The sequence below is a fragment of the Sebastes umbrosus genome, chromosome 3 (genome assembly GCF_015220745.1).
Source record: "Sebastes umbrosus isolate fSebUmb1 chromosome 3, fSebUmb1.pri, whole genome shotgun sequence".
In the NCBI taxonomy this organism is placed as follows: Eukaryota; Metazoa; Chordata; class Actinopteri; order Perciformes; family Sebastidae; genus Sebastes; species Sebastes umbrosus.
In genome coordinates, this window is record NC_051271.1 from 34,211,909 (window position 1) to 34,236,836 (window position 24,928).

Sequence of the window (24,928 nt, forward strand, 5' to 3'; positions counted from 1 at the left end):
AGTAAATGGCCTTTTGACAAAATGGTAACAAAGTAGAAAAAAAAAACTTGTTTTAATGTTTAAATGAAGTCGGTAACTTTGAGCAAATTTTTTGATAAACAAGGCTTTATAGCTGGACTGTTAATGGTCAATCAGTGGTCATATCTATAATGTTAAATCCAGCAGTACATGTCCACCAGGTCCAGCGAGGACACTATAGGGCAAAGAACGTATATTGCCAAGTAGTGAAAGTCAATTGGTTGTTCCATTGCAACATCAGCGCCCAGCAGCAAATCTTGACGCCAGTAAAACGCCCGCCTACAAAGTGTCATACAAAAGTTCTATTCTATTGTCATATTCTACCTAAATGACCTGTGTTGAACAATAAAATACTATACATATAATGAACGTTTTCAGTCTAAAACGGTGGCAGCGTCTGTTGTCAAAATCACCAGAGTGTTATCTCTTTCCTTCTGTACTCTTTAACTAGGGGACGCGCTGCTCCACTCAACTGGCCGTTCAAGCGGTGACGTATCCTATTGTTGAATGCACCTGATTGGTCCCTGGTTTTCTGCTTGCCGTTTCAAACAGGAAACAACATGGCGGCCTGCTCGTAAACTTTTTATTATTCTGTTTTAACAATCCACCAAAATCTACTTCTTAAAACACTGTAAGCGAGAAATAATCTATGCCACTGCTGAATCTGATTTCATTTTAGAACTAGATCGCCTAGTTTGACAGCTTGGTTCAAGTTTTGTGAGCCAGACGCGACGCGCTGGACGGGCTCATTTGCATAATGCCTTTTTCTCGCCTCAAATGTTTTCAGAAACATCTTGTAGTGTACTGTTTAACTGTAAGATAAGAAAGTTTACTCTGGCTGGTGGGCGATGCTTGGTTTTGAGCCACAAACATATGAGGAGAGAAATAGGCATTACAGTAACAGAATCTTGATTCATATTTGATCAGCGCTGCCTAGTTTGACCATTTGATCTGAGTTCGCGAGTTTCACGAGCAGTGATTGACAGCTGCTCAGAGACTGCTTGGCTCCAGCTCGTCTCTGATTGGTTATTTTCCTTTGGGCGCGGTGAAAACTTTCAAATGCTATTAGGAGCGTCCCAGATATACATATATATATATATATATACTGTATATAGATACAGTATATATATATATACACAGTCGGCCTTTATCTCAGCATTTCACTCATGTCTGTGAAGAAATCTACATGAAATTGTTATTTTAAAAGTTTGTATTATTATTTAAAATATAAACTTAAAAAGTAGAAAAATACGCAAACAATCAAAGAGCTAATAGAAGAATGGCCATGCATCAAGGAGAAGAAAATGAAAAAATAATAAAAAAAATACATAATACAGACAGAGATTTGAATTAGAAGTTCCTAAAATGGAAAACTCATCTCGTGCCATCTTATGCAAAATTCACAGGAAATAATCGGATCAAAATTCCTCCAAATTGTGTGTTTTACACAAACTTCCTGCAGTTATTGCGTTCACTATTTGGGTTAATTGTACAGTATATAAGTTGTTCTGTACAGTTATTGTTATGCATTTAATATAATATGAAATATCCATAAAATACTATGTCACTTAGTCAGGGGTTGTCAGTTTACTAAATGACAGAAAAGGAGTCCTTTAAGGAAAAGGGTTGGGAACCACTGTATTATGGTACACCTATAGGATTTTTTAAAATTTCTTGCCTACAGTTGTTGCATAGTAGTGAAGATATCTATCCTAAATACCTCTAAAATTTATCACAGGCTGAATACATGTTTAACCTGCTAAAATATGTTTCATATCAGTGGTTTAACTCGAATATAAAGCAGCTCTAGACCATGAAAGCCTCAAGTCTTCTTCTTTGCTCTATGTGTGTGTAAACTGCACCGTCACTGCAGGCTGCTCTCAGATGGAGCATGATGGGGTCTGTTACTTGTCACTGATCTGCAGTGTTCAACATTAACCACCAGAGTGCAGGCTGCTCCCACAGATCTAATGAAACTGGTTTCCTCTCCAGTCATTTTAGGTCAACGCTGCACTGAAGCATTCATTATCTAATTAGGTGAAAATACACCAATAATCGTTGCAAATAACTGATTTATACGGTCATGTGTGTTACAGCGATGCAGATTTGTGATGTTCTGGTTTTTGAGCAAAATTGAAGAAAAACAGCAGATAAAACTAAACGTTACATCATCTGTCTGTATTTACATGAACCTCATTAAACAGCACACACTCTTAATTTTCAGGTTAATGTGTGACCCAGTGTCGTCTTTATGGCTCCCTTTCACGTGAGCAGACTGGGACTTAAACTTTGACCCCTGATAGTGGCCCTGCTGGGGGACGGTCCGTCTCTATGTTTTGGTCCAGTGGTCGCCATAGCGACCCATTCTCGTGACAACAACTCTGTAACCTGATCCACCAGTGAGGTAGGGCAGGTAAACGTGACGATGTGAATGATTCCAGGGGCAGGTGTGTGTGGAGGCGGGGCCAAAAGGCAAGAGAGAAGAGACGAGAGCAAAGTTTAAACGGAGAGACGCTAATGAATGAGTCTGTGAGTTCAAAACAAAGAGGAAACCATGCCGGAGGAAGGAAAGGAGACACGGGCCAATCGGGGCCTAGGAGGACGAGGATGATGGGATGTTCACTAACATCTCTCTGGCAGACGACACAGGTGAAGCCTCAAGGGACTATTCAGCTTTTATTTTTGTTGTTGTTTTCAAAGTTAACCCTTTCCTGCCCTTCTTTTTTCTATATGCGCAAAACAAACAGCAGTACAGTTCCTGACTATCTGCAGCTGAGGAACCAGTCAAAGTATTATACAGACTTTTTTTCTTAACATGTTAGATGAGATCTTTCTTTCTATATATTTTTTTTAATTGTTTAAAGGAACAGTGTGTAACAATTCTGGAGATCTATTGGCAGCAATGCAATATAATATTCATAACTATGTTTTCATTAGTGTATAATCACCTGAAACCAAAAATCGTTGTGTTTTCGTTAGCTTAGAATGAGTCCTTAATATCTACATAGGGAGCGGGTCATCTTCACGGAGTCCGCCATGTTGCTCCGCCATGTTTCTACAGTCGTCCAGAACGGACAAACCAAACTCTGGCTCTAGAGAGGGCGTTCCGCGTTTTTACGTTACCTGAAGGCCACAGTTGTTCTCACGCTTGATAAACGGTGGTAATGTGAGCCGCAGAGTGCAATACTGTGGTACCGCCAGCCGCCGTCTGACTTCCATTGCTCCTAATGCATTGTCATTATGGTAAAGATGGCCTCTGAGCGAGGCGAACGGCGTTACCATGGTTTTGCACTCAGCGGCTCACATTACCTCAGTCTTGGAAAGGGAGGAGTGAGCAGAGGGGTACTCAATTAGTTGCAATCTGTAACCACACCATTAGATGCCGCCAAATCCTACAAACTGTCCCTTTAAATGTGCAATTCTATGTTATATGTGTTTTTCTATGGAGAAACTGCAAATTGACAGCCTTAGTCTTCAAAGATATATTGTAAATATGGAACATGCTTCAGGTGTAAAGTGACTATTTGTCTACACTGTCAAACTATCTAAACCTCAAACTTATCATTTCATTATATATTCATTTGTCTGTTGTGAGTGACGGTACACATGACAGACAGTTAAGGCAGTTGTTATAAGCATGTGACTGAACAAATGAGGCCAGCTTGTAAAACCAGAGGGGTGATGTTGGTGTGTTGTGCTGTGACAGCACTGAGGTGTGGCTCCTGCACAGCTGCAGGCCTTTCTTTTTGGTATTCACTGCATATCTAATAGGCAGAGTCATTTTCCTTCAACTCAATTAGATTACGAGGACAAAAACCATTTGACTAAATGTTAAGACGTTATGATTTACCATGGGGATAATCCCTTCCAATCAAGAGCCTGGGATCTGGTAGAACCACTGGAGACAATACTGGGCGCTGCTGGGGGGAAACAAAAAATAGAAAATTAGTTTTGCAAATCTTTTACAGGGCACACGACATTTCATGTTTGAGTTCTGTTCTTCATTCAAGAATCTAAATGAACCCTTCTTACACATTGGACATTCACCCCACTAATTAGGCCATCACTGGGCTTTGCTTAAAGGGTTCAAATTAACAGCTGTTGAAATGTAAAAATTTCTCTGAGACTAGCCATCAAAATCCCTAGTACATCTAAAGCCAAACATTTGCCATGCAGCTGCTGATTTGCATGTCATTTTATATTAATAATATTTAGTTTAAGCCTGAAATAACAGTTTTTTGCGACTTGGGGGCAGCAGGAACAAGCTGTGAACACAACATTAGATTTTCATAATTTTATCATCAGACATATGTAACTGTAACAGTTACAAGGCACACATCCAAAAGACGAGAGCCAAGGGTCTCCACAAGAAACAGCCTTCTACGACAACTAACAAACTCAAAGTGGGGGACTCACCCAAGTACATTGCGTACATCGGCACTAGCCTTGTGCTTCTCCCCCGCTGAATATGCCTGCCCAGCATGGAGCAGATCATGCCATGCATGTAGATAGAGCCTATCCTCAACGAGACCTGCAAGATAGTGACTGGGTGCATCAAAACAACCCCCCTACACTGCCTTTATGCCCTCTCTGGCATCGTTCCCCCTGACATCCACAGAGCAGTCGTCACAAAAAAAAAACAGAGCGCACAAAGCAAGCAAATGACAACCGGCACTCACTCCATGAGGACTCTGCTGCCCAGAAACGGCTCAGCTCCAGGAGCAGTTTCCTGGACACCACCGAAGTACTGGAGACCACCCCAACTGATGCCAGGATTACTGAATGGCAGAGCCAGTGGAACAGCCTTGGCAGCCACACAACCCAATGGATGGAGAGAGGCATCACCCCAGATGGATGCCTCGCTACCGGCCACGATCAACCTTGGGCTGTCGGGAAAACACTGAACCGTCTGCGGGTCGGCGAAGGACGCTGCAAGGTGTCCATGAAGAAATGGAAAATAACAGCTTCCGATGCATGTGTGTGGCAAATCCCAAACCATGGAACACATCATGAGATGTAGCCAAGCTCCACAATGGACCAAAGATGACCTGGCCGAACCAAATACAGCTGCGCTCGCCTGCGCCAACCACTGGAAAGACATGATATAGAAGATGGCTGGACACAAGGAAGAAGAATCAGACATATAATCAGATTTTAAGTTGCTTATTTACACATCCAGCAGGTACAGAGCCACATTATCATTCATTCAGAATTATGTTTCTGACCACCTGATGAATGTAAGTCCACTGTTGCTGTTTTCTGCTCTGTTTTGGTCTCTTTCAACTCCTGAGGGAAATATTTGGCTCTTTAGCTGTTAAATGTTCCACTATGTTCACCACTAACTGTGTCTGTCTGCCATGTGGTGCTGAGAAGGTAGTGTACGATGGGGTTTTAGAGCTTTTCCACCAAAAACAGCTGCCTGTTGTGGCTGAAAACTAAGCTATGAGAGTGGTGACAGTTAACGAAAACAGTGCAGTTTTGGGTGACTCCTTTCACAGTCATTCTTGTGAATTATTGCTGCTTTAGAGCAAGACTATGTAACTTTTAAAAGAGATAATACAGACAATATTCCTCTTAACAAATGAACCAAAATGAATGTTTTGTTTATCTCTGTGGAAGATATCTGACATTTGATTCTCACTTCTGACAAGGCTTGTGAGCCAATAGTGTAACGACGTTGGTATCACGTGGTGTCTCTGTGTCATCAGTTAGTGTGGATTAAACGGATAAATGGCTGAGATTGATGGCAAGTGAAGTAAATGCAATAGAACTGGGGAGGGAGAATGTGAGATCTAGTGGCTAAATGTTATCATTTGTACCTGTATTAATTCCTCTCTTCTTGTGATACTGTTACATTAGCCTACATTTTTAGTATTAATCATTATTATCTCGTAATGTGTTAACTTCCACCGGGGCCGCTGTTCAACAAAGGTTTGGCTACATAGTATCACTTTAAATAACCAATTGCCCGGGTGCTCTGCACTCCCTAAAGTCTTGACTCGCAAGCTTGGATTGCTTATGTGTTCACTCATAGCTTTGTTATTGATGAATTGCGATAGTAACTCTTTAACGTAAATTTGTTTTAACGCCACTAATTTCTTTAACGGATTAACGCAACTTGCGATTTTTAGGTTGTAGTTGGGTCAGTTTTAAAGCTAGAGTTGTCAGGGTTTTAGTTTAAAGGGTGGACCCAAACGCAGAGACACCAGCTGGTGGTAAAAACTAAACAGGAATAAAAAAAACTGAGAAAACAGACCGAAGAACAAAAACAAAGTAAAAAGGAAAAAACATCAAAACTCAACTAAGTACTAACCGAAAGACACAAGGAACACCAGGAACACAGGCAGTATTGCAAGATTAACACTGGAGACAAGGCAAACAAGGCAGGAGCTACAACGAAACACAAAGACTAAGTACACCAGGGAATCAGGGTGATTGGACACAGGTGGAACAAATCAGGGCGGGGCAGACAATCACAAAAAAAGCTGGGAAACAAACAAAGGCAGGAAGTAAAACCAGACAAGACACAGGAGGAGTGAATTTCAAAATAAAACAGGAAACACTAGAATGAATGAATATAAACGAAAACTCAAATCCAAGAAACCAAAATCACAAATAACAGAACTAATAACCCACTAAAAGGATAAACACAAGACAGTCTTAACTTTTAACAAAAAGAAAAAAAGTCCAATGTCCTCTGGCACAGTGCCAGACCATGACAAGAGTGAAGATACTGGCAACATATGATATGAGAAAACCATAGGAATCCATTGGTACCAACCATGTTATACTAGCCTATTGCGAAGGAGGCTAAGTAACGCTCCAAACTTGCGCTAAATTTTGGTGAGGAGAAACTGTCATGGCCCTTTTCAAAGGGGTCCCTTGACCTCTGACCTCAAGATATGTGAATGAAAATGGGTTCTATGGGTACCCACGAGTCGCCCCTTTACAGATGCCCTAATTTTTTTAATGTAAGTGGTTAGGGGTAGACTATGGCAGTTTTCTCACCTTCAGCCAGTGATATCTCACAGGGTTTGGGAAACATACACACACAGCAGGAAAACAATAGAGAGAGTGATAAAAAGATGGAGAGGGAGTAGACTGGTCCTACTGTATAAAGGCTTGGCTGCAGCAGCAGTGTCCCCAGGGTTTAGTTTGACTAACAAGCAGCAGCATTATGGACTCCTCAGAGCGACCAGAGACTGCAAGAATACTACACCCAGACATGTATTCATGTTCACACCAGCAGGCAGCCACTCCATGCATGCATACAGACAGACAGACAGACAGACAGAAAGACAGAGAGACCGACGGACAGAGAGAGCGCTAGATGCACAAAAACAAACACACACAAAGGTCTGGGGATGGCATTGCTGGTTAGGTTTTCATTGCCAACTGCTGCTATGACTGTCTGCGTATGTGATATGCTACCAGGGGGAATGACTGAAGGCCTGAGCATCTGTCAGGACTGCACCAAGTGTGTGTGTGTGTGTGTGTGTGTGTGTGTGTGTGTGTGTGTGTGTTGTGTGTGTGTGTGTGTGTGTGCAGTAGTTGCTCCCCCTGTCGGTTATTGTGGTCACGCACACACAGAGTGATGTCGCTATCATCATCACTATCATCCGCCTCATCATCACCACAGAACCTCTAGTGTGTTTACAGGGTCACTCCGCTAAACGGAGAAGACATTTCTTGCTGTAGGTGAGTTTAAACACCGTCATGAGCTCGTTGGTTTGTGTAACAGCAAAATTTGAGCAAGTTATCTTAATCACAGGCAGCCTTTCCTTTTCCATTTGAAGCTAAAGCCAGTTAGCAACAGTTAGCTTGTAACGGTGACAGTTTAGCAGTTCTCCGGCTGATGTCAGTTGGCACTTTATGAAATGGAAATGATCAGGGAGTCGTTTCTAAATATGAGACCAACTAGATATCGTCTTGGTTGCTTCTGGTGAGACACTTACCTCGCATTTGGTGTTTAAGTAGTTGCTCCGTTGGCCTAGCTAGCCACACTGCTAGCGGTCCGCTAGTTAGCTTGCTTAGCTAATATGGACTTTGCTTTTGCCATATATTTCTTTTTACCGAAAGGCTGCAGACAGCCTCCACATTGACCAACCCACTATGTCATGCTAACACTTAGCTAGACGTGACAACATAATTGCATATTTAGTAACGAATGGCCAGCTGCCCACACGTTTTCTGAATATTTAAGGAGTTGGCTCAATCCCTGTTTACGGACATCGCACAGCTGTGTGCAGCCAAGCTAATGAAGGAGCAGTAGTCCACCATCGAGATGGAAGATGTCCCATCTATTTACGTGAAGACAATGATGAGCAAGGACGGGCCACCCCCCTCTAACCCTGACCCCCTACCCCAACCCCAACCCCTTGTCTCTACTCTCCACCCTCCTCTAACCCTGACCCCCTACCCCAACCCCCTAACCCTATCCCCAACCCCTCGTCTCCACTTTCCGCCCCCTTCTAATCCTGACTCCTGACCCTCGACCCCTAACCCCAACCCCTTGTCTCTACTCTCCACCCCCCTCTAACCCTGACCCTCTACCCCAACCCCCTAACCCTAACCCCAACCCCTCGTCTCCACTTTCCGCCCCCTTCTAACTCTGACTCCTGACCCCCGACCCCTAACCCCAACCCCTTGTCTCTACTCTCCACCCCCCTCTAACCCTGACCCCCTACCCCAACCCCCTAACCCTAACCCCAACCCCTTGTCTCTACTCTCCACCCCCTCCTAACCCTAACCCCAAACCCTTGTCTCTACTCTTTGCTCCCCTCTAACCCTGACCCCCGACCCCAACCCCCTAACCCTAACCCCAACCCCTCGTCTCTACTTTCCACCCCCTTCTAACCCTGACTCCGGACCCCCGACCCCTAACCCCAACCCCTTGTCTCTACTCTCCACCCCCTCCTAACCCTAACCCCAAACCCTTGTCTCTACTCTTTGCTCCCCTCTAACCCTGACCCCCGACCCCAACCCCCTATCCCCAACCCCTTGTCTCTACTCTTTGCTCCCCTCTAACCCTGACCCCCGACCCCAAGCCCTAACCCCAACCCCTTGTCTCTACTCTTTGCTCCCCTCTAACCCTGACCCCCGACCCCAACCCCCTAATCCCAACCCCTTGTCTCTACTCTTTGCTCCCCTCTAACCCTGACCCCCGACCCCAACCCCCTAATCCCAACCCCTTGTCTCTACTCTCCACCCCCCTCTAACCCTGACCCCCGACCCCAACCCCCTAACCCTAACCCCAACCCCTCGTCTCTACTTTCCACCCCCTTCTAACTCTGACTCCGGACCCCCGACCCCTAACCCCAACCCCTTGTCTCTACTCTCCACCCCCTCCTAACCCTAACCCCAAACCCTTGTCTCTACTCGTTGCTCCCCTCTAACCCTGACCCCAATCCCCTAACCCTAACCCCAACCCCTGGTCTCTGCTCTTCTCCCCTTCCTATCCCTGAATCCTAACCGTCAAACCCTAATCTTAACCCTAACACCACTCAAGGACAATATTCCCCCCCGCTGCTACCTTGGACTCCCCGGGAGAAAAGAATAACACAACAATAAAAAGTCTTAATAAACAATTTACCGTGCCTTTCATTCTCCATCCACTTCACAATGGCTCTTACAATGTTGTTATGTACTGTTGTAATATTCTCTATCCCATTTTTTTTAAATAATTTATTTTATATATATTTAATTTGTACTATTTATTTAATCTATATTTTCTTATTATTTATGTATCCTGTAATCCTTTATATGTTTATATTTATCTTTATATTTATTTACTACCTCTTGATATTCAGTTTGTGTATGTATGTATTCATATATACTGTATATGTCTTCTGCATGCGATACTCTCAAGCACTTTTGTATAAGCATGATCTTACCTGGTATTTTGAATATTCAAGGCTTACTGCTGACATTTATGCATGCAAGATTTTGAACTATTCTATATTTTGTATATATTGCACGCCTCTTAAATTATTCTAGTCCTTCCTACATCTTATCCCTTCCCATCAATATTATTATATTCAGATTTTTTAACTATTAACTTTTATTGCAAATTGCATTTTATACATTTTCTTCTAATTTTATACTGTTATTTCTTAAATATCTTTTATTAGTCCGTTTTATCCTTGGGGGCCTGTGCCTCTGTGTGCACACACGAGGGAGAACACATGACCACCAAATTTTATGCATGACACCAACATTTTCTAGCACTTTTTAACTTAGCACTTATGCATGTCCTCTTAAATTCACATTGTCCTTATTTTTTATCTTGTATATAAAATATATCATGCACGAATTTGATTTTGCAATTTATAGATGTCTTGTGATGTCACGGTGGTGCTCCCTCCCGGGTGTGCCTTAACATAGGCCCCCTCTTGTTTTTAATAGGATCTTTTTTATCAGGACCTGTGCAACACCCTGCCATAAAATAAACAGCACCTACCCAGGTAGCAGGTCCTCTTTGCTTGGGGACCACATCCTGGTCCTCCTTCACCGCCTCATGGTCGACTGAGCTGGGATCCGAACCCGGACTTCCCGGGGCAGGGAGCTGTCCTTTCCTTCTCACCCATCATTCTACACAGCGATACAAACACAACATACAGAAACATCCCTCTATCTACACACCCATATCTGCAATGACAGAGTCAGTTTAAGAATAATTTTCAACAAACAATGAATAACCACAATACATTAAATAAATTCAGGGTCATTTCAGCTTTTAGAAAGAATAAAAACCTTAGAGACATGCTGGTTAAACAGATCAGAAGTAATGAGAGGGACAGACACTGGGCTTTTACAGCCCTTAAATTCCTGTTTAACCCACATAGGGGAGCTGGAGCTTCAATAATGGATAAATTCATAAACTCTGGCCTAGAGGCTCAACCCCCACTTCCACAACGGAATCCCAGACGTGAGGTCACGGTTGAGATTTATCCCCTTCCTCCTACAGATACAACCATACCCATACTAGAGGACACCAATAACCTGGAAGTTTCCTCGCTGCCCCGACTACCATCACTCACACCACACACAACGCTGTTCTGAGCAATGTAGCCTTACCTTGCAGTAACAGCATGTCACCTTTTCCTCCCCCAGATAATACACCTCTCCACCAGCAGAGTGAGCCAGAGCTGCCGCCCGAAGGAACCTGCATTACAGAAATCATTACTGAGGTTAATAGAGAGACGACAATGATCGATATGGTGGCTGAAAGCGACATGCTTAACATATCCACAGTATCTGAGAGGTCCACTTCTATTTTTAATAATGATTCGGCGGGGAGCTCCAACCTCACCTGGGCGCCCGGAACCCCTGACACACACAATATAAGTTTTAGGAAAATAGAAGACTGGATCATAGCAGTATATAAAAAGACCCTTTTCATAGAAGACTCAAACTTATCCCGGATCCCAACCTTCACCAACCCAGACTTACAGATAGACAGTTATCCCGGCGCCACATTTCACCACACCAATGCTATTCTTAAAAAAACTCACCCCACAACCCAACACGGAACAGGTCATCATTTCAGCAGGTCTTAAGAATTGTTTGCAGGAACAAGCATCCACTACCACCTGGAAACAACTACAACAAGTGCTCAAAACCACCCAGATCATTTTCCCACAAGCCATTATCTATATCCCTCTAATCAGTTTTTCCAACAGGTTGGCACAGAACAAACAGGACCTCTTCACTAAACTCAATAATACAATAATCGATAAATGCAATTACTTACCTGAAATAAATCCGCTCCTCTTCAAGGTTTCAGATACAGACCCGGTACACTAGACAACAGAAACAGCAGCAGTCATCTTCAAATACTGGCAGCAACAATTAAACTAATCACTGGGGACCACTGTATCAATACAACTCCCCATTCCTCTAACATAACGAACTTTTGCTCCATCTTTTCTCTCTCCAATACACAGCAAGCTCTTCTGGAAAAAGGACTCACTTTCATTCCGAATCTCCGAACCCTCCCACCCGGCCGGAACTCAGAAGGGACCTCCACACTTTCCACAGGAGACTTAAAGGTCCCATATTGTAAAAAGATAGATTGTCATGTCTGTTATAGTATAAAGCAGGTTTAAATGCCATATGAATACTGTGAAAGTATTGAAACGTTCAATATACGGAGAAATACGCACAGCCCGTATTCAGAAATTGTGCGTTTGAAACAAGCCGTCAAGATTTCTGTCCATTTGTGATGTCACAAATATACAATATTTAGATCATTACACGGTTTTAAACGCAAACATTCTAAATGTGTCCCAGTTTATTTCCTGGTTGCAGTGTATGTGAATGACATCAGCTGACAGGAAGTAAACATGGACCCAAACTGTTGCCTAGCAACGTAATTCTGTTGCAATTCCATTGAAATGCCCTAAAACAGAGCGTTTTCGATAAATACAGGCATATTTAGGCAGACAGTATGAGGAAAATAAAGTTTTTTGTTTTTTTTACATTACAGCATGTAAACATGTTCTAGTAGTAACACAAAATACAAGTATGAACCTGAACATATGCATAATATGTCCCCTTTAAACTCCGGGTCTGTTTCCGCGATAGGGAGCAGAGAGAGCCTGTACCCTTCACTGGACCGTCCATTTGGGAACCACACTCCAACAACATTTCCCCAGAAATAACACAATTGATTAATCACAATTTACAAGCACTTTCCCACTGGCGCCCATTCCCTCACAGAAAACACAACATTACTCCAGAACAAAATACTATTCTTAAATCATTACGCAACAATAAGAACATAATCATCAAACCAGCTTATAAAGGCGGACAGATAGTCCTACAGGAGAGAAATAATTACATTTTGGAAGCAAACAGACAATTAAACAACACGACATATTACATATTACTCCCACATTCATTAGTTAGAAACCCAAACATTAATCAGGAACATAGTTAAAAAATGATACAATCAAAAATACATTACAGCCATACAAGAAGAAAGAAAAAGAAAAAGAAAAATATATTATTTTTTTTAACCCAAACATAACCCTAACCCTACCCATGCGCTGCTTCACAAGACTAGTTACCATCCGAAGCATACGTTTAAAGGCATAGTCAAGTCGCAAATCATTTGCTTCCATAGACTCTCATCACGTGAAGCAGACATACATAGTTCCATTTCCACTCTATTCCACAGTTTGAAACAGAGGGGATATTCCCAGCGATTCCTCAGATCCATCAAACGAAGTACGCTGGCATCTCTCGCCGCTGGCTCTGTGGTCCCTTCTCCTTTTGAGGCTGTCGGGCAGCGACCCCTTGTGGGGAATAATGGTACAGACCCAGCTGATCTGGTCCCTTTACTGCATTTGCAGAGTCAGTTTAAGAATAATTTCCAACAAACAATGACTAACAACAAATTAAATCAATTTTGGGTCATTTCAGATTTTAGAAAGAATAAAAACCTCAGAGACATGCTGGTTAAAGCCAACTTTAACAGACAGATCAGTAGTAACATGAACGAGCATCGCTCAACACATTGAGGCGACACACGTCAGCTAAAACCACAATATCACTCTATATTTCAGCTGCTTGGCAGTAATGTTAGCTGACCAGACGAAGGTCTCTCCATGAATCACTGCTGATCCTAGTGTTGGCTTTTCCTGCCTCAGCCTCCCGACCACGGTTGGAGGGAACAGGACTGGGGAGACACCGGAGTTTTGGTTGGATATGATAACATTTCACGCTGCGGAGCCCCGTCACTTCACAAGACACGGGAAACCTCTGTTGATCTGCAGGAGCTGCAGCATTTATTTCTGCACAAACGTCCACTGTACATTCACTAGATATTCTCAGAGCTAAACTAACTCTTCTGCAGTGTGTAGTGTGCGCGCATGCATGTGTAAAGCTGGAGTGAAAGACCGAGCGAGAACGAGCGCGGTGTGAGTGAAGGCAAGCAGGAGGGCAGAGTAGCAGAGGAGCAGAGTACAGCAGAGACTCCGGCCCTGGAGACCAAAGCTACGGTCTGCCCCGCGTCCTCCGACCGCGGCCAACACTGTTTAACAGACGGGCTTCACTAGATATAACTTGGCGGTTTTGGTGCTTCCGTGTAGTTTGTGATGGAGTCTGAGTCTGAGCAGTGTAGCCACACGCGAGCACGCATGGGACACCGACCCACAATGATTTACACGTGTAAGAAGTTACAAACAGTCTCTTTAAAGAGGTAAGGTAGAGGTAGAGTTGGTAAGGTCCTTCCTGATGTTCTCGGGGAGTGTTGTCTGAGCTAGCCAGATCTGCCTGCGGGCCATCATGGCTAACGACATAGCGGAACCGATGTCACGACTAAGCTGAGAGTGTGTGGACAGGGCCGCATCTATTAGGTTTCTGGTGTCCTGATCATCCGCACTAGTGGTCCTCCTGAGAGATGCTAGCAAGATGGCGAGTGCATTTCCTGCCGCGCCGCATGGGCGGCTGCATTATAGGTCCTACAAACCAAGCGCTCTGTCTTATCGCACTCCTTACGAGGACAGTGTGGATTAGCGGTCACTATATCTGGGGACTCAGAGGGGTACTGTGCCTTGGCTAGCCTCCTGCAGCCCAAATTAAACTGGACAATCCACGTCATCCAGTAAATGAGCTTTACCCAAACAAGAGGGACACTCACGGTGACCGTCGCGCACGTCCATGGCTGCCCCATAGAAACGACACATCTGGGGAGCCGTGATATTACCAGACAGCCATCAGTGGAAACTCAACTGCACTAAAGGTAACTCAAATTAACCCCTCCTGCTGCGAACAGTGGTCAATGGGGATATATGCACTCACTGGCTCCAAGATATAAACAAAATACTGCTTATGCAAACTAAAATCACCCCTTTCCTGTACGCGGACGTGCAACGGTGAACAAATAACCAATCCCACCTACAGCGCACACAGGTTTAAGGGAAAACAGCAATTTATGCCCACAAAAATGAAAACGCCCTTTAAAACACAAGGGGAAAACAAGGAAAATCCTTGACTAAATACAAAGTGCCACAGGTCCGACTTTCAACCCTGGGTTACTGTGGTGAGGACGCCTGCTCTTTATTTCAGTTTATCTACATCACCACTCCTGTACGCGCAGGTATGAGGTGGAAAAAAAGAAAACTTAACTTGCAAAACAGCTGAACGAAGTAATTATGTAACTGCTCTCTATAACATTCCAAGAGGAAAATAATACTGCCACAGGCTACTCACCCAAACGCCAACAGGCTATGGGACTAATCAACAGCAGGTGATATCACTCATCTTACCTGCAACAAACAAAAAGTTAAATTACAGGTAACACAATGGCAACGGTGATAAATCTAAAGCACCCCGCCGACAAAAACGACAAAATACAGAAATCCCAGGAAAACCACACCAATCCTCAGGGACACAAGGCGCCAGCACAATAAAGTGACGGATTATTGGCTTCCCGGCATACCTACCGGTCTCAGATGAGGCGAGAAAGGCAAAGAGGAAGAGGCATGGTTTCCGGATGTTTTATAGCCTACGGGTCAGCCTCTTAAGTCAGACACATGACTTTGTTGATATTATGGTCTCGCAGATAGGAAGAAGGACTGCTTCATTCAAGGTGAAGACCGTGGTGACGGTCAGAGTGAGGTCGAAATAGATCTTCATTATCGGAGCTTCTCCAGTAACTATAACAATTCTGATAGTGGAATGAACCATAAAGTACTTAATTGTTGGTAAGCCTTGAACTCACAAGCTAACATGCTTTTCAATGAAAAACAAATCTTGGTGCAGTCAGACCATGTTTGATCAAAGTGTATGTTTTATCATTTTACTGTCAGTAACCTCTGTCACAGTCCTATCAGACTGATCTAAAATGCCGTTGATGTATTATTTATGTATTCAGTCATTTACACATTCACTTCAACCCTTTATTTCAGACTTCATTAATTAATATATTTCAGCATGTATTCATATATTCCATTTATTAGTGACTTGATCCTCCATGGTATCACAGACCAATACTACATATTCATAATATAATATACACAATATACATTACAATCATTAATAGTGTTCTGTTTTAATTGTTAGCATATGTGATTTTCAGGTTATTGACCACTTACAAACTGGAAATGACACAAGTCTCTGATGGACATCAATCCAGCTGTGAATCTCTAACCACCCTCCACACTTTGTTTCAAATGTCAGTTGTGAATTGAATTGCAATCCTTATTAAAACCATTACATTCATACAGATTACTATCAAAAAGCATACAGGGTTAACAGATCACACATGCAGAGGGTTGGACAGAGACACTGCAGGATCATCCACAGGTCTTGCTGTCAACAGTTCTTACAAGGAAAACTATCCTCAGCCCACAGTGAGGTCTGACACATAATTCGTTTTTTTTTTCCAATGCTGTGAGCAACTAAAGCAAACTTCTGAACACTGATAAATTGGGATGGCAGCTGTTGACAGCAGATTAGATATGCTAATTCTGAAAGTTTGTTTTAACCGATAACCGACCCTTGTTAACCGATTATTAACCGTTAACCGACAAGATTAGTGCGTTTCATGCAACGGTGCACCAGCTGCAGTGTATGATTACAACAGACAACTGAGTCCACAGTTCACCCGACTGGGAGAGTTAGCAGCCGCTTTCCGAGTAACTCTCCACCGCACGTTTAGTTTAGTTAATATTAATTTCTCATTTTGCTAACAAATGTTAACATGAGCCGTCAGATTGACAATAGCGAGCTAGCTAGCTAGCAAACTTTAACATGATTAATGGTAAAAAACAGATTTTTACAAAGAACAAACAAGATAAAATGACTCAACTCACTTTGTAACAGTGTCATTCACCATGTCGTTGATAAAGTCATCAATTTGGAAATTTCTTAAAAAGCTCACACTGTTTCATTTGAAAGCTCTTTGGGCTGCATTTCTTTTTACAAATAAAGTTTATTTATTTGTTTTTCAGGTCCGTTAATACCAGTCAGAGTAAAGAAGAGGTTAACGGATAAGTCTGGTGATATATTCTATATTTTTACTCTATGTCAAAAAATCCCATGAAAGGACCAAAACCAACAATGAACGTATCCCACTAACAATTATTGTATGTTTATCCACATCCTGATATATTTTTCTCTGTGCCATAGAGCTCCACTGTTGTCCAAAAACTATTACAAACACCTAAAAAAGCCACTGTTGCACTGGGTGACATGTTTCTTCATTACCATGAACACACACACACACTGTAGTTTATGTTGTTAGTTGTCGTTGGTTGTCATTTGTTGGTTCTGTTGATGAGCAGCTCAGTTCTCCTTCTTTGTTACACACAATCAAACTGTCTTCATCTATTGCAACACAGCGGTGTTTCTTCAAGGACTGTGATCGAGTGAACAGTCTCTTACAGTGTGAACACCAGTATGGTTTCTCTCCAGTGTGGACACGCAAATGTCGGCTGTAACTATACGAACTATTGAAAGATTTCCCGCATTGGTCACAGCTGTACGGTTGCTCTCCAGTGTGGATACGAAGGTGACGCATGTAGTTACTTAGTCGACCAAAACCTTTCCCACATTCTTTACACTGGTACGGTTTTTCTCCAGTGTGGGTACGCACGTGTTGTTTGTACGTTTTTGAAATAGAGAAGCTTTTATCACATAGTTCACAGCGGAAGGGTTTTTCTCCGGTGTGGATGCGCAGATGAGATTTGTAATTACCTAACTGAGAGAAACTCCTCCCACACTGGCTACAGCAGTATGGTTTCTCTCCTGAGTGGACACGCAGGTGTATCTTGTAACTACTTAAGTCACTGAAACTCTTTTCACATTGGCCACACTCATATGGTTTCTCTCCAGTATGGTTCCGGAGATGAAGACTGAAATGCCCTGACTGAGTGAAACTCTTTTCACAAAAGTCACACTGGTACGGTTTCTCTCCACTATGGCTAAGCTGGTGTCGCTTGTATGAACTTAAAAAACTAAAACTTTTCGGACACTGATCACAGCAGTACGGCTTTTCTTTAGTGTGGACACGCATGTGTATCTTGTAAATACTTAAGTAACTGAAAGTCTTTTCACATTGATCACACTGGTATGGTCCAACGTGGTCACGCAGGTGTTTTTTGTATGAACTCTTGTTGCTGAAATGCCTCCCACACTGGTCACAGCAGTAGGGTGTTTCTTCAGCGTGGGTGTGCAGGTGTAGCTTGTATGTAGTTTGTTGGCTAAAACTGCTACCACATTGTTCACAGTGGTACAATTTCTCTGCAGTATGAGTGAGTTCATGTCTTCTTAGACTGCAAATCCGACTGAAAGATTTCCCACACTTCTGACACTGATGAGGTCTGCTGCTGTCCTTGTCTGTCTGTTTCAACTGAAATAAACAGAGAGGTAAAGGTCAGAGTGGAGGACTTGATAAAATACTGCTAGCCATAATATGTACTATGGAACTTCAAATGAACAATATATTGTAAATTTTCAGATAAATACCTTATTTGGATCATTTAAAGATGACATGAAGAGTGCTTTGGTATTTGTAGTGCTTTTCATTCCACCCAAATACTACTTTCTGTCTAATGACTTACAGTTTTAAAGGTTCATTCCACCCAAAAACTACTTTCTGTCTAACGAGTTAATTAATTTCAACTTCCATCTTTGACAGTATTACAGTTTAGCTTCTTGTTTTTCTAGCAATGTATTTCAGCTCAAGCAGTTCAGCTTTCAACTCTGCCAGTTTTACAATTCAGTTCCGCATTTTCAGCAGGAAATGCATTTTCTAGTTTGATTTCGTTGCCTGACCGTATTTACTACACGAAGCTGAGTAAATGGAATAGCAGCAGACAGAAGTGGGCAGAGCAAGAGAGAGCAGCAGAGGAGTGACAAAGTCATAATCCATAAAGGGCACTAATTTTTTTTTCCAGCACCACGTAGTGCATGGCTCAAATGCCCCATATAGTACAAAAGTAGCCTGATTTTTAGGCCTTAGTGCTGGCAATAGCCATGGCAAGAGGTATTATATTTTCAGCTTCTCCGTTCGCCTGACCATCCATCTTTATGCATGTCTGTCCTATTCTTGTGAACGCGATATCTCGGGAACGCCTTGAGGGATTTTTTATTTTTTTATTTTAGCACAAATGACCACTTGGACTCGATGATGAACTGATTATATTTTGGTGGCCAAAGGTCCAGGTCACTCTTGTGAACATAATATTTTAGAAATGCCTTGAAAGAATTTCTTCAGATTTGGCACAATAGTCCACTTAGACTCAAAAAATGGACTCGAACGGATTTGATTTTGGAGGTCAAAGGTCAACGTTACTGTGACCTCACAAAGCACATTTTTGGCCATAACTCAAGAAAACATACAAGTTTCAATTTTATTTGTCATATGCACTTAAAAGTACAGTGTACAGTGAAATGCATTTTACCCTGGTTTTGGTGGGCAAGGTCACCATGACCTTGAGAAATCATTACAAAGTAATGTTGAATATTTTTTTATACCATACCCCTGCCCTATATAGTTCAAACAGAACGTGGTTTTTAAGTGGCAAGTTTCTTACTTCTCACATTCGGCAAAGTTGTTGTATTAGCCAAGAAGGTAAAGAAGTCACAAATGGATCCTAACTTCAAACATGCTGAAATTGGCCTTTAATCACTGCTTTTAACCAAAAGTCCTATTGCTTTCTTTTTCTCTGATTTCCAGATATCCAACATGGCGATGCATCGAAGGAGAACGTGTCTGGAAGGTCTGCCCGTACTTGTTCGTGACAGTTCAGAGAACCTTTTCTGGTGAGTACAGTATCGTGCTTTTCATTAGTGCACATTAAATGTCATGCACATGCTGCTAATTGTCTTCTATGCCTATAATCTTGGATGAGAAATTTGCTTTAAAATGTAGCCAGAATGTCAAGATAAACACTAGACCCGCTACCAAACTATTAGTGGGCTAGCTGAAAGGGAGGACACTTGCGTTCTTCCCAATATTTATTATGTGATTGCTGAGTAATCAAACCAATGTTTTCTTCACAGTTTAATTTATTATCATGTTTTCTGTTCACGAGTACTCGATCTGAATTTCGTTCTATTTCTGGCTTCAACAGGACCCTGATCCAGATGATGGACAGACCGTAGGTGTCAAGATGGGTATCTTCACTGTTCTCGTAGATGATGATGCACTTACCCCGTTTCCGATAGTCAACAGTATTGCTGTTGTGTTGGAAGAGGCCATTGTCCTCACAGATCTACCAGACCTCCCCACTGCATTTGCCTACCTTTTTGGCCTGCTCTATGCCTTGAACATTGAGTTTCCAAAAGAACATAGGTACACTTTTGAAACTTTTCAGCACATCTTCATGGAACATTCCAGTAGTTGTTCACAGCGCTTTATGAGCTTGAAAACCGAGCGCTCACGCTCAGCTATTCCTTTTACATTGTTTTTATTTTTTCCTATGCTAGCTGGCCAACTCGGCCTGTGTTACATGTCAAGGACTCAGTATTTTACCTTGGCAACTGGTTTGATCTACCCTAGGCTTATGGAACATAAGCTGTATGTGTCTTAAAAGAAAGTTTATAAAAAACATGATGTGTCAATGTTAGAGCTGGGACGATTCACCTACCTCCCGATTCGATACCATGACGATACTTGGGTGCCGATTCAATATGTATTGCAATTCTACATGTATTGTGACTTGATGTTGCAATTTGATATTGCGATTTTTGTTAACTTTTTTTAACACTAGACCATAGGAAAAAGTTGAATCATACACTTCTAGGGACTTTTACTTTGAAAAATATCTAAATGAATACAGTAAGAATGTTTGATTTTCAGCATGTATGTAGTCAGAGATGTCTAAAGTCAAATATATCAGTCATTGTCAGGAATTATTTATTAAATTTTTTCCAGTAACACAAAAATCAAAGAATATTGGGTTTTGGCCACCCCAATTCGTTTGCTTGTGAAGAGTCCTACACCACTGAAACAGTTGGAAATGTTTAGTTTTGTTGACAGTTGCTCAACACTGAAAGAATGGCATAGTATAAATATAACATGGAAACAACTAAAGGTGGTGAGAATGAAAATGGTGAAATGACACTCGTGTTGGTCCAGCAGCATTGCAGGAATGTGCACAAGTAAACAAATGTGTGAACAACCAACAAGGTGTGTTTTAGTCTGTGGTGTCTGTGATCTGTGACTAAATACTGCAAAATGTTAATTTCTATTTGATCTCACCTCTTCTGAAGAACTCATTTCACCGGCTTATTGGTGAAAGTTAATGTCCTCCAAATGCTTTTCTTCGCGTCAGCACCCGTTTCACCTCTGAAATCATCAAATAAAGAGATTGGTCAGAGCAGCAACATCCACTAACACAATAAAACAGCAGCAATACTGTGGCTAGTAGGCAGGGCTCTCAACTAATGTTTTTCACCATCCTCCTGGAACCGTCCCGAAATGAATGTGGACCGTCCCGAATCTGTGTTTTTCTAAATTATTATTAATTAAAATAATTCACAGTGACCTTTAACATAAATAAAACATTAGAAGTGATTTGTTTATAAGTATATAATTTATTCAAAACATTTTTTTTTATTTAAAAAAGTAATTTTATTGGTTTGTTATTTATAATTTGCGTGTTTGTTTTGATTTTGATGTTAACAATGCAGCCAAGTCAAAATAAAAAAAAAAGCCAATAAGAGTGATGTATTAATGTAATCCAATGCGAAGGATATACCGACGAAGAAAATAAGCCCTCAATGGAATACAGTTCACTCGGGTAACTCAGGCAAAGACTGCAACACTGGAGGACACTTTTAAGGGACACTCAAGAAATTCCCTCAAGACAGTGACGAGGCAAAAACGATTACAGAGGGTTTGTTATTTTATACTTTAGTTTAAAAAAAATAATAAAACAAAAACATAAAGGAACAGCTCGGATGCAGTCATTTTTTCTTACTGCAACGCAGAGCTATTCAATTGTCAAACATATACATTGGATTGATTTTAATAACTTTAACCCTCTTAGACCCCTAATAGACCCAAAAAAACACAAATGAATTAATTAGTTGATAAATTAATTAAAATAAATGTTGAAAGTGTATAAGGATTTAGATCATTATGATAGAAGTATATGATGACCATTCTCTATTATGTATATTTAGTGCAGAATTTAACCATTTTTTACATTTGGAGAATTGATAAAAATGATCAATTATCCCTCTAAAATACCACATTAAGACACCAAGACCTTGAGGAACACCATAGAAAAAGCAATGCTGTGATTTGGAATCAAAAACATTTGGAGATAAATAGATGGTGAGCACTTCCGTTGTGTAAACTGCTCAGAAACCCCCTTATTGTCAGTCTAGCTAGGAAAGCCATCCATCCTCTGAATGCTCTCCGTCTCTAGTTTGTGGCTGTAAAGTTTCATGAGGCTGTGTAAGTTGGTGTTTCTCCAGGTCTTGGTGTCTGAATATGGTATTGTGGAGGGATTATTGACCATTTTTATCAATTCTACAGTAGCAAAAAAATGTAGCACCAAATCTGTGTAACAAATGGTATCAACCAAGAAATTGCTGCAACAACTTATGAGACATAATAGATCATGGGGATGACCATCATATACTGTGATAATAATGTTCTAAACCCTTAAACACTTTCACTATTTATTTTAACTAATGGAGTCATTCAATAGTTACTTTTTATTTCTTATTAATGACCAGAGCAACTTGACACACAGTGCTGAGCTGCATCTCAGATTAATCTTCAGGTTCCCAGCTTTCAGATGATGTACACCACTTCTAAGTGACATCTACTGTTGACCTGCTATCTCCCCCTAAAGACCCCCTGTACCTCCTGTCCCCCACCCTATCAAAGAAGAGGGTGGCAGGGTAAGGGGTTAAAATGATGATGGTGTGATGTATCCAAACAAAGATGTGTTCTTCAGCCTGTATAACATGATGTGTAGACCAGGACATCTCAGTGACTACAGTAACGTTAGGCCCTAGTCTGAACCTTTGTCCCCAGTATTCAACACGACAGAAATAAACTAAGATCAATACAACACACAACCTTTGATTCAGTAAATGGAGATGTGACTTCTGTGTGTCTCATCTGGTAACGTTAACAGAGCTTCAGCCCCGTTTCACTGCACTAACGTAACGTCACGTTACTCTTCAGCACGAGACACCACGTTCACCTCTGTCCGTCATGTCAACAACAGTTTAAGATAACACAACGCTCACAAGCTGAACCCGACATGAAGCAACAAACTACAACCACCAGCAGCGGCCTAGCACAACACAGACAAGCTAACACAAGCTAACACAGGCTAGCAGCGAGGAGCCGGGAGAAAGCCGCTACATTAGACTACCCAGACTAACCGTCAGTAACCACTCACAACCCAGACAGACCAAGAACAACAGAGTGAGACACACAAACCTGCTGCTCTCCCAGTGTCTCTTCTGCTAACACAAGAAGGCCTGTTGAGAAGAGGCTGGCTCGCTGCTGCTGCTGCTTCTTCTTCTGCTGCTGCTGCATCTTCTGTGGTGTTTATTGGCGGTTGGCAAACCAGCTTATAGGTGCATTACCGCCACCTACTGGACTACTGGAGGGGGAGCAGTGGATTGGCCCGGAAAAACAAATAAAATAAATAAATAATAATAATAACAACAACAATAATAATAATAATAATAATAATAATAATAATAATAATAATAATAAAATATAAAATAATAATTATTAATAATACTAACAATAATAATAATACTAATAATAATTAAATTCTCTACATTATTCCTGTTACCCTTAAGTAATTAATTAGAAGATTGTGGACTTTCTTAGATGTCTTTCCTAGCAGATTCCCCAATGTAATATTTCCAACATCTATTCCTGATAGCAATTCCCTTCTTTCTTTGTCATATTTGTTGCACTCTATAAGAACATGCTTGACAGTTTCCGGTTTATTACAGTGTGGGCATAGTCCAGATGGGTGCTTAACTATTCTATGGATTGTTTGGTTTAATCCTGTATGTCCTATTTTCAGACGGGTAATGACCATCTCTTCCCTTGGGCTCCCTCATTTCCTTCCACCCCTATGGAAGGAGGGTCACTTCTTCTTCTTCTTCTTCTTCTTCTACTGCTGCTGCTGCTTCTGCTGCTTCTTCTTCTTCTTTGGTGTTTATTGGCGGATGGCAAACCAGCTTAGAGATGCATTACCGTCACCAACTTGACTGGAGTGTGGAACAAGAGATTGTGCAGAAACAAAAAAAAATAATGAGGAAAACTCTAGATTCGTTTAACTAAATCGGTTTCTCTTAAAAACTGAATAATTTCATAGTATATGTTAGCTGCTGTATTCCCCAAGAGACCTGACAATGAAAAGTCCTGATGTTTTGCCTTCCTTAGTGACTGTAAAAGGTGATTCCTCTGGATAATGTAATTCCTGCAGTGTATCAGTACATGTTCAACAGTTTTTGGTTGGTTACAGTGTGTGCATTTTCCAGTTGGGTGCTTGCCTATTCTATATAATGTGTGGTTAAGACCTTGTGGCAGCCGCCCATTCTCTGGTGCTTGCTGTTGTTTACCTTTTCCCTGGTGTTTTTTTGGTTGAATTGCTGAGTGATATGAGGGTTATTCAGTTCACCTGTTGCGCAGGGTGTGGGGACTGGCTCTTAAATGATAATTGAGAGCAGCTTGGTGTATTCCCCTCTTGGCCAATCAGGGTGTGACGACGCCCTTTCTGTAGGGCTTAAAAGAGGAGGGAAACTGCACACCCAGTGTCATTCTGCTCTCTCCTTCACTAAATGCAACATGTGTTATCAGCCAAACCAGAAACTCTGGTCTGTTTTAGGCCCTTTTGAGATTCTGTGCTCTTTGTGTTTTGCTTATTGAGAGTGTTGACTATCCTAGTTGGGGTAAAAAAATAAACTT

The 24,928-nt window shown here is 41.7% G+C and overlaps 1 protein-coding gene across 1 annotated transcript; it reads right to left on the reverse strand.

The window, feature by feature from the left end:
* Positions 1-15,909: 15,909 nt before the first annotated feature.
* LOC119484577 (zinc finger protein 239-like) lies at positions 15,910-23,561 on the reverse strand. Its single transcript, XM_037763473.1, has 3 exons — positions 23,438-23,561; positions 21,233-21,319; positions 15,910-18,376 (listed from the first exon to the last, which is right to left on the reverse strand). The coding sequence occupies exons 2-3, from the start codon at positions 21,248-21,250 to the stop codon at positions 17,258-17,260; spliced, it is 1,137 nt and encodes a 378-aa protein (XP_037619401.1). The 5' UTR covers positions 21,251-21,319; positions 23,438-23,561; the 3' UTR covers positions 15,910-17,257.
* Positions 23,562-24,928: the final 1,367 nt, after the last annotated feature.